Source organism: Thamnophis sirtalis, unplaced genomic scaffold (assembly GCF_051295495.1).
Source record: "Thamnophis sirtalis isolate CommonGarterSnake01/CBP01778 unplaced genomic scaffold, rThaSir2_p1.2 scaffold_3, whole genome shotgun sequence".
Taxonomy (NCBI): Eukaryota; Metazoa; Chordata; class Lepidosauria; order Squamata; family Natricidae; genus Thamnophis; species Thamnophis sirtalis.
The window spans coordinates 14,877,466-14,887,635 of NW_028261383.1; the positions used below are offsets into that span (position 1 = coordinate 14,877,466).

General features: G+C 51.3%; 1 protein-coding gene across 1 annotated transcript; it reads right to left on the reverse strand.

The window, feature by feature from the left end:
- Positions 1–2,447: 2,447 nt before the first annotated feature.
- LOC106555507 (uncharacterized) lies at positions 2,448–9,035 on the reverse strand. The gene is made up of 5 exons (XM_087711345.1): positions 7,560–9,035; positions 6,637–6,775; positions 6,414–6,466; positions 5,147–5,273; positions 2,448–4,093 (listed from the first exon to the last, which is right to left on the reverse strand). Exons 1-5 carry the CDS (start codon positions 9,003–9,005, stop codon positions 2,472–2,474), a joined length of 3,387 nt encoding a protein of 1,128 aa, XP_087567471.1. The 5' UTR covers positions 9,006–9,035; the 3' UTR covers positions 2,448–2,471.
- Positions 9,036–10,170: the final 1,135 nt, after the last annotated feature.

Sequence of the window (10,170 nt, forward strand, 5' to 3'; positions counted from 1 at the left end):
GGCCGGCGAAGCGGGCTTGCCCGGCAGAGGCAGGCTGCCCTCTTCTTCCTCAACAACATCTCCTTGGACGGGCGGCCTGCGCCGGCGGCGCCTCCCCCGGAGGAAGAGGCAGGGCGGGCGGCGGCGGCTGCGGCTGAGGCTCTCCCGGGGCCGGCGAAGCGGGCTTGCCCGGTGGCGGCGGCCGCCCATCCAAGGAGATGTTGTTGAGGAAGAAGAGGGCAGCCTGCCTCTGCCGGGTAAGGCCGCTTCGCCGGCCCCGGGAGAGCCTCAGCCGCCGCCGCTGCCACGTCCTCCTCCGCTTCCTGATGCCCCCCGCGGCTGTGCTGGACCCTTCCCGCGGGCTGCTGCTGCTGGGCAGCCCGCTTTGCCCCGTGCCCGCTGCCGCTGTCAGCTGGAGGAGGAGGGCTACCTTTGGAGGCAAAGAACGAAGCATGTAGAACGCCCTTCTGTCACCGCGCTGTTGTCCCCGCGGTGATGACGCGCGATGATGACGTCGCGACTTTAGTGACGCGATTTAATCTCCGCTATTTTGCGTAGCGCGGTTTTGTCGTGCCACGGGGATTTTCCAGGATAAACCGACCTCCCTGCCTTCCTCCAGCAGCAGCTCCTGCTTTACACGAGTCCCACTTTATTAAGTTTAGTTTTTTTACATTCCGTTCCCCCCACCCATTTTTTTTCTTTTTCCTTCCTTCCATTCCTCCCTTTTCTTTCTTTCTTTCCATTCCTCCCTCCATTTTCTTTCTTTCTTTCCATTCCTCCCTTTCCTTTTCTTTCCTTCTTTCCATTCCTCTCTCCATTTTCTTCTTTCTTTCTTTCTTTCCATTCCTCCCTCCTTTTTTCTTTCTTTTTCATTCCTCCCTCCCTTTTCTTCTTTCTTTCTTTCCTTCTTTCCATTCCTCCTTCCCTTTTCTTTCTTTCTTTTCATTCCCCCCTCCCTTTTCTTCCTTCCTTCCTTCTTTCTTTCCATTCCTCCCTCCCTTTTCTTTTCTTTCCATTCCCCCTTCCTTTTCTTCTTTCTTTTCTTCTTTCCATTCCTCCCTTTTATTTCTTTCTTTCCATTCCTCCCTTTCCTTTTCTTTCCTTCTTTCCATTCCTCCCTCCATGTTCTTCTTTCTCTTTCCATTCCTCCCTCCTTTTTTCTTTCTTTTTCATTCCTCCCTCCCTTTTCTTTCTTTCCTTCTTTCCATTCCTCCCTCCCTTTTCTTCTTTCTTTCTTTTCATTCCCCCCTCCCTTTTCTTCCTTCCTTCTTTCTTTCTTTCCATTCCTCCCTCCCTTTTCTTTTCTTTCTTTCCATTCTCCCCTTTTTCTTCTTTCTTTCTTTTCATTCCCCCCTCCCTTTTCTTCCTTCCTTCTTTCTTTCTTTCCATTTCTCCCTCCCTTTTCTTTTCTTTCTTTCCATTCCCCCTTCCTTTTCTTCTTTCTTTCCATTCCTCCCTCCCTTTTCTTTCCTTCCATTCCTCCCTCTTTTCTTTCCTTCTTTCCATTCCTCCCTCCCTTTACGTTCTTTCTTTCTTACGTTTCTTTTTCTTTCTTTCCCTCCATTCCTCCATCCCTCCCTATTTGCCCTTCTGCATTAGAATGTTAAGTTCACCCTGCTCATTTCCTATACAGATAGTCCTCAACGTATAATCATTTGTTCGACAATGGTTTAAAGTTATAAGGGCACTGAAAAAAGTGGTTTACAACACCGATCCTCCTATTTAGAGTCATCAGCATCCCCACAGCCACAGAATCAAACTCTGGGCACTTGGCAACCCACAAATAACCACGGCAGCTACAGTATCTCGGGGTCATCCGTTCCAGCAAGCAAAGTCAATGGGGGAAGCCGGATTCACTTAAAAACCACATTTCACTCAACAACTGGAGTGACTTGATTAACAATCGTGGCAAAAAAAAGTTGCAAAATTGGGCACAACTCATTTAACAACTGCCTTGCTTAGCAATGGAAATTCTGATCCCAATTGCGGTCATAAACTGAGGATTACTTGAATTCTATATGTTGGTGTCAAAACATCTGGGACTGGGAACATCATAAACACAAAGCATAAACTAAATCATTGGGTTTTTTTGGGGGGAGTGCAACAATGTTTACACATTAACATGGCAAAAGCCTATCCAAAGCCAACTCATCTTATATAAACTGGCTACCCCTTTTGTTAGAAATCTTCCCCAGTAAATTCCTTCTCTCTTGTGGGTGTAGGTTTCAGGTTTTAGCAAAAATCAGGCTTAAGGCAGCCAGGATTCCTGACTCAGATAATTATTATTTTTTGTTCATACCAAAAAGACAAGGTGTACATAAACAGAATCAGATAAGTCCAGTCTAGGAAATCCCACTAGAGTGGATGTTTGCATGGGAAGGAAGCCGCCTGTTTCACTGAAGCTCTCCCTGCAGTCCACACATTTATAAGGGTTTCCCCCCTCCCCCGTCTGAATCCTTCATGTGAAGCTCTTGCTAAACATCCATTCGTTCCTATGGCTTCTCCTCCATGTGGATCCTTTCATGGGAAGTGAGTTCACTGTTCCTCTTGAAGGTCTTCCCACATTCCATGCATTGATAGTGCTTCTCCCCCGTATGGATGTTTTTATGGGAAAGGAGGTGGCTGCTTTGACGGAAGCTTTTCCCGCATTCTGCACACTTAAATGGCTTTTCCCCTGTGTGGATTCTCTTATGGCAGGCAAGCTGGCTGTTCCTTCTGAAGCTCTTTGAGCATTTCATACATTTATACGGTCTCTCATCTAAGTGGATCCTTTTATGGGAAATAAGTTCACTACTTTCCCCGAAACCTTTCCCACACTCTGCACATTCATATGGATTCTCACCAGAGTGAATCCTTTTGTGGGAAGTAAGCTGAGAATTCCAAGAGAAGCTTTTTCCGCACTCTGTACATGTGTATGGTCTCTCCCCTGGGTGGATTTTGCTATGGGAAGTGAGCTCAGCGCTGCTCCTGAAGGCCTTTCCACATTCCAAACATTTGTGTAATTCTTCCAATGCGTGGATCCTTTTATGGGAAGAAAGCTCACGGCTGCCTCTGAAGCTTTTCCCACACACCAGGCATTTATATGGCTTCTCTCCCGTGTGGATCATTTTATGAGAAGCGAGCTGATAGCTCCAGAAGAAGTTCTTTCCGCACTCCATACATTTGTATGGTTTCTCTCCCGAGTGCAGTCTTTTATGGTAAGTAAGCTGGCTATTCCTCCTGAAGGTCCTCCCGCATTCTATGCATTTATAAGGTTTTTCTCCTGTGTGGACCCTCCTGTGGGAGGTCAGTTCACTGCTTCCCCTGAAGCCCCTCCCACACTCCATACATTTATAAGGCCTCTCACCAGTGTGGATCCTTCTGTGGGAAGTCAGTTCGCTGCTCCTCCTGAAGCTCTTCCCACACTCCGGGCATTTATAGGGTTTCTCTCCTGTGTGGATCATTTTGTGGGAAGTAAGCTGATAGCTCCACAGGAAGTTCTTTCCACACTCCATGCACTTGTACGGTTTTTCTCCCGCGTGGAGTCTTTTATGGTAAGCAAGCTGGCTGTTCCTCCTGAAGCTCCTCCCGCACTCAGAACACTTGTAGAGTTTTTCCCCCGTGTGGATCCTTTTATGGCAGGTCAGGTCATTGCTCCAGGTGAAGCTCTTCCCACACTCCAGGCATTTATAGGGTTTCTCCCCCGTGTGGATCCTCCTGTGGGAAGTAACCTGGCTGCTGCTCCGGAAGTTCTTCCCACACTCTCGACATTTGTAGGGTTTCTCCCCCATGTTGATTCTATCCCGCAAAGAAAGAATGAAAGTCCAGCTGTAACTTTTTTCGTCTTCCCTGTTCTGATCCTCTTCGTCTGTAGTGAGGGCACGATCCTGTTCATTTAAATCTAATTTTTCTCTGAACGTTTTCACACTTTTCCCAAAACCCTTTGCCCTTTTTCCTTTGGGAATGTCCAGGGCGGCCCTGCCTTGAATTTCGCCGCACTGAAAAGAAAACTTTCTGCTTCCATCCTTTGGCTGGTTTCTCTCGTGACTTTTTAGCTCCGCTTGGTCTCTTCCTTCTTTGCGTCTGAGAGCTTCTAATATTTGCCTATAGCACATGTTCTCTTGCCCAACAGACCCTTAAAAGGAAAAAAAAGTGTGTGTTTAAACTAACAGAAGGGGAACATAACCACCAAAAACACGACTGAGAATCCCATTTCTGAAAATCCCCAAAAACCTCTGTAACATTTTTATAGGCTATTCTGACCTACAATCTGACACAGCTTATCAAATGCATTGATATAAAGTTGCATGGGATGGAAATTTATGTTTCATGGGTAGTAGAAACAATTTTAAGAGCCATTTGTCTTAAAATAATTCTGCACTTTGGGGTTAGCATATTTGCCTCTTGCTGTCTATGATTTTTTCCGTTATTCTGCACTAGATATCTTTCCCCACACATTCTCTTCTTACCGCCAAGTCCTTGGTTCAGGTGGGAGAAAAGAAATCTGAAGTCCTCACTCAACATGTTTCCAGGACAAAAAAAAAAACTACCGGTCACTACGTGATGTCAAACTGGGTTTTACTTTCACTACAAAAAAAACACTTTCCCAGGAAATCTATTAAAAACACTGTGTCCATATAGTCCATATAACCTCATAGTTATGCCTGACTTCATTAGGTGTATGATTGGCTGCATCCAGTTTGTTCTGTCCAATCGCACGGATTAGTTTCGATTCGTCAACCAAGGGAGGCTGCAGCCCCTCCCCTTTGCAGGCAATAGCAATAGCAATAGCAGTTAGACTTATATACCGCTTCATAGGGCTTTCAGCCCTCTCTAAGCGGTTTACAGAGTCAGCATATCGCCCCCACAGTCTGGGTCCTCATTTCACCCACCTCGGAAGGATGGAAGGCTGAGTCAACCATGAGCCCGTGAGATTAGAACCGCTGAACTGCAGATAACAGTCAGCTGAAGTGGCCTGCAGTACTGCACCCTAACCATTGCGCCATCTCGGCTCCGCCTCCAGTACTGTCCCTCAACCAGTCTGTGCTTCAGTCTAAGGTGACCTGGAACCGCTAGAGGAGAATTTTGTAGAGCGGACCTTCTCCTCCTCCCAGATATCAGGTGTTGTTGGGTTTATGCCAAGGAGCTGGTTCCACAAAATGCCTTTTCTACCCGCCTGTGCCCTTACCCAGAGAGGTCACGTTCCTCAGGTTCTCCCTCATGACTTCCCCGTGGAGGGCTTTTTGGGGGGGATCCAGCCGAGCCCACTCTTCCTTGGAGAAACACACAGCCACCTCCTCAAAAGAGACAAGACCCTGGAAGAAAAAGAGGGGGGGGGACTCTTCTCCATTAATAGTCCAGGAAGGTTTTGCAACTCCTTCCCTTCAACTCAACAAATTCCCCAAGCAAAGATTGTGCACGGATTATTGTCTAGGAGAAAAGAATACACACAGCTCGGGGTTGAGCTGAGCTTGGTGGTTTGACAGCCGTCGTTTCACTGGATCGGCAACACCACAAACACAAGCGAATCTGGCGTTTTATCTCTGTTTTTATACAATCGCTTGTCCTGCCAATGGTGGAAGGGAATGGTTTTCTTTTGACAGCTCCTGGATTACAGAATTGTTTTCTGATTGTTTGCCTGGCATGATTTATTTATTAAACCAAGTCTTTACTGTTAGGAGTGAATACGGGCAGTTTACAGATAACTATGCAATCCATTAAAAAAAAAAAAAGACAAGATTAAATCTTTAAAAAGAGGGAGGGATCACCCTTCAGCCACCAACCACCCTCTCACCCACCAGGGTTGTGACCAGAGGTGGGTTCCTACCAGTTTGCACCTACTCGGTAGAACCGGTTTGTCAAATCTACCGAACCGGTTAGACGAGGTTCTACCAGTGGACCCGGAAAGCAGGCCACAGAACCTACAGAAGAGGTTCCAAAATTGAACCCACCACTGGTCCTTGGATATGATTATTCTACACTATCATGCTCATATTTATAAAACTCGGTGCCTCTGTGAAAGGTAAGGATGACTGCTGAGTTTGTGGTGCAATCAGAACATTGCGTGTGTTGAAGTTGTTTTAACGCAAACCTTTAAAGATGCCTTTTAAAAAACAAGTTGACATCCTATTCTTATGCATGCCAGCGCTGTGTGTGAGGTGATTTAAGGCGGTTCTGACAAGTGTCGTCGGCATCTTCATATCCGGTCACATGGGCGGCAAGCCACTCCCATCCAGTCACATGGGCAGCAAGCCACTCCCACAGAGGAAGCCACACCTACAGAGTAGGTTCAAACAATTTTTGAAACCCACCACTGGTTGTGACCTACTCTTGGATCCCTGTGCCAGTTGATAAAGGGATCTCGTAACAAATTCTGCCACATTCCGTTGGAGCTGCTTAAAGAGTCCCAGAGGGAGTGAGGACTTCAATCAATCTCCTAAAAGATTCTCTCCTACCTGAACTGGAGGCTCAGCCACTCTTTCAGTTCCACCAGGAAAAGGTGATGACCCTAGAAACAACCAAGGGATACTTTTGATTTCCTGCATGGGACTTCTTACGCGGAGCTAGAGCAGAATTTTAAAATATTTCGTGAAGAACTCAGGACGATGCAAGAGCATCGAGACATTTCTTGAGACATTTCTTGAGAACGTCAGGTCTCTCGGAAAGGCCCCCCCTTACCTCCTGAGGTATCCCAGCTTGGATCTTCTTGGGGAATCCCCCTGTAAGGCAGTTCTTGAGAGGCATCTGACGGGTCCTTCCTCCGTTTAGGGTGCCTGGGGACGGCCTCCTCCCCAAAGGGCTGCGGCACCCAACGTGCCTGTAGGTGGAAAAGAGAAATAAAGTTTCAGATGAAACCTCTCAACTTTGCAGTATTTGGTATTTATTGGTATTTATAGGCCGCCCTTTTCCCTGAGGGGACTCAGGGCGGCTTACATAAAATAAGGAAGGGAGGGTACAGACAATAGACACAAACAATACATAGAAGTAAAATAGTAAGCAACATTCATTCATCATTCGGGTGGGGACAAATTAGCTTTATCCCCAGGCCTGACGGGCTAGCCAGGTCTTAAGGGCTGTGCGGAAGGTCTGGACGGTGGTGAGGGTACGAATCTCCACAGAGAGATTGTTCCAAAGGGTCGGAGCTACTACTGAAAAGGCTCTCCTCCGTGTAGTTGCCAGTTGGCACTGACTGGCAGATGGAACTCGGAGGAGGCCTAATCTATGCGATCTAATTGGTCGCAGGGAGGTAATTGGCAGGAGGCGGTCTCTCAAGTACGCAGATCCACTACCATGGAGGGCTTTATGAGTGACAAGTAGCACCTTGAAGCGCACCCGGAGATCAACAGGTAGCCAGCGCAGCTCGCGGAGGATAGGTGTTATGTGGGCAAACCGAGGTGCACCCACAATCACTCGCGCGACCGCGTTCTGGACTAGCTGAAGTCGCCGGATGCTCTTCAAGGGCAGTCTCCGTTGCCCCTCGGTGCAGATGGAACAATGGAGGAAGGGCACCAAATAACATATTCTGGGAGAAAAATGGGGAAAACGCTCAATGCAAAGATACTCTCGATTAAGGTGTAGCTTTGGAGAGAACCTTCTCTCACCTGCAGCTCTTCCTGCTGCTTCTTCTCCGCCTGGCTCAGCAGGAACCCCTCGGCCAGGGCCACCGCCTGGGCGCTGGTCTCCGCACCGCACTCCCGCACCCAACTGGCCGTCTCCGCAGGGAGCACGGCCAGCAGCTGCTCCAGGATGACCAGGTCCAGCACCTGCGCCTTGGTCTTCTTCTCTGGCTGCAGCCAATCCCGGCAGAGCCGATGGAGACGGCTGCACATCTCCCGGGGGCTCTTGCCCCACGCGTCCGAGGGCAGGCGGCCGACCTTCTCCCTGGTGGTTTCCCGCAAGGCGTCCCGCAGCTCCTCCACCTTCTCCCAGAGGGCTTCCTTCAGGGAGGAGTTCTGCAGGGCCCTCCTGAGGGCGTCCACACGGGCCAGCAGCTCCTCCGCCCGCTTCAGCGTGTCCGTCCAGAAGGCCAGCGCCTGCGTCTCCAGGGCGGCCGCTTTCTCCCACAGGAGGTGGGCCTCCTTCACGGGCGCCTCCCGGGCGGCTCTCCGCAGGACGGCTTCCCCCTGCCCCAGGGGCAGCTGCCGGAGGGCCTGGCGGAAGGCTCCGGCTTCTCTTCGGGCGTCTTCGGCCTCCTCCAGCGGCCCGGCCCACAAGCCCTTCTCCAGACAGGCCACCTCCCAGCAGTCCGTCTTGCGCAGCAGCGCCTCGGCCTTTTCCAGCACCGGCTGCAGCCCTTCCAGCGGCGCCTCCCGCAGGCCGGTCCGCAGCCCCTGAAGCTCCCTCCGCAGCGCCTCCGCGCTCTCCGCCCAGCCTTCCTCCTCCAGCGCCTCCCGCAGGGCCAGCAGCTGCCGGGCCCGGCCGCGCCCTTCCTTCCGCACCGCCCGGCTCAGCTCCCGCAGGCTCTCCCACAGCCGGTCGTCCAGGAACGCCGCCAGGGCCGCCTCCAGCGCCCGCGCCGCGCGCACCGGCCGCCCCCGGCCCTCGCCCGCCTCCAGCTCCGCCACCACGCCCAGCAGCGCCTCCCGCAGAGCCGACACCTTCTCCGCCGAGGCCGCCGCTGCACCCGCGGCTGCTGGCTCGGCCGCCGGCGGCGGCGGCGGCGGTAGCTCTTTGTCCTCGCTCGGCGCCGCCTCCTCCTTCGCCGCCGCCGCCGATCCTCCGCCGGGCTTCCTCCGCCGCGCCCGCCGGGCCGCCTCGCGCTCTCCGCGCGCCTGGAACCACCGGAGCAGCGCGATCTCCAGCCTCAGGAAGCCCTGCAGGCGCTGCTGCTCCGGCTCCGAGAGCGCCGCGTCCCGGGCCAGCAGGGCGTCCCTGCCTCGCCGCGCCTCGCTCAGCTGCGCCCGGAACCGCTGCAGGTTCGGCTGGCCCAGGTTGACCTCCCAGCGCCAGCGCGCCCGCACCGGCTCCGACACCCGCTGCGCCAGCAGAGCCTCCGCCTCCGCCAGCCGCTCCGGGGAAACCTCCGCCGCCGCCGCCGCCGCCTCCATAGCCGATGCTGCTGCTGCGCGCGCCCCCGACGCCTCTCCGGCCACGAGAACGCGCACGGCGATCCCCCCCTCCCCGCAGGAGAATAAGAGGGGGGCGGAGCAACCCTAAGTCCCGCCTCTCCGCCGATCTCGCGCGCTGCCTTCCGCCTTCTGGGACTTCAACTCCCAGAATTCCCCCGTCAGCTTCTCGCTCCGCCTCCCGAGTATTTTTTTTTAATTTTCATAGCAAACATTCTTTACATGCTGTAGAAAGACTTCCGTGCCCCTGAGGGCAGGACAAGAAGCAATGGGTGGAAACTAATCAAGGAGAGAAGCAACTTAGAACTGAGGAGAAATTTCCTGACAGAAGAATTAATCAGAGGAACAATTTGCCTCCAGAAGTTGTGAATTCTCCAACACTGGAAGTTTTAAAAAAGATGTTGGATAACCATTTCTCTGAAGTGGTGTAGGGTTTCCTACCTAGGCAGGGGGGTGGACTAGAAGACCTCCAAGGTCCCTTCCAACTCTGTTATTCTATTCTATTCTAAAGAGGAGGCTGGGAGGGACCCACAGATCCTGGGGAGCAGAGTGGGGGGAGAAAGGAGCTGAGACCCCCCCCCCAAGAGAGACTTTGGGAAAGGGGTCAGAGGGCAAGGGAAGTGGGAACTTCAAGGCCCAAATCCCTTTGGAGCCCCCAAAGCTTCTTCCGTTAAAAGAGGAAGGAGACGGAAAGCGAAAGAGGGAAACTGAGGCATTTTCAGACCTAAATCCACAAATGCCACCAAAACTCTGTATAAGAAAAAGAATTTTGGCAGCTTCGGAAAATTCACTTTTTACTCTGAATATCAAACTTGAGACTTTGAAAGTCAAGCAAGAGGGGAGCCTGGAGCCCTTTTGGGAAGCCCCTTAATTTGGGGAGGGGACCAAGGACCTTTATATTCATTTTCCTCTTCGATTTTTAGGATTTTAACCACCACTTCTTCCACTTGATAAACATGTCCAACTTCTTCATCATATTTCACTTTTCTCTGGTTAAAGATATACTCCAAAGGGAGGTCTGTATGCTTTTCTTCTTATCACTCTCTATAAACAAGTAATGAGACTTTGGGAGTGCCAAGCCAAGATAATCAGTGAGAAAAGTAACAATGTTTCGTTTCCAATACACAAACCTTCCAGCATCTGAGTA

What these genes read in the sequence shown, in the direction of transcription:
- LOC106555507 (XM_087711345.1), bottom strand. Translation starts at nt 9,005, where the DNA reads ATGGAGGCGGCGGCGGCGGCGGCGGAGGTTTCCCCGGAGCGGCTGGCG. An exon ending in AAGCTGGGATACCTCAGGAG is followed by an intron (nt 6,467 to 6,636) that starts GTAAGGGGGGGC and finishes GGTTGTTTCTAG; the next exon opens with GGTCATCACCTTTTCCTGGT. An exon ending in TGGCTGAGCCTCCAGTTCAG is followed by an intron (nt 5,274 to 6,413) that starts GTAGGAGAGAAT and finishes TTTTTCTTCCAG; the next exon opens with GGTCTTGTCTCTTTTGAGGA.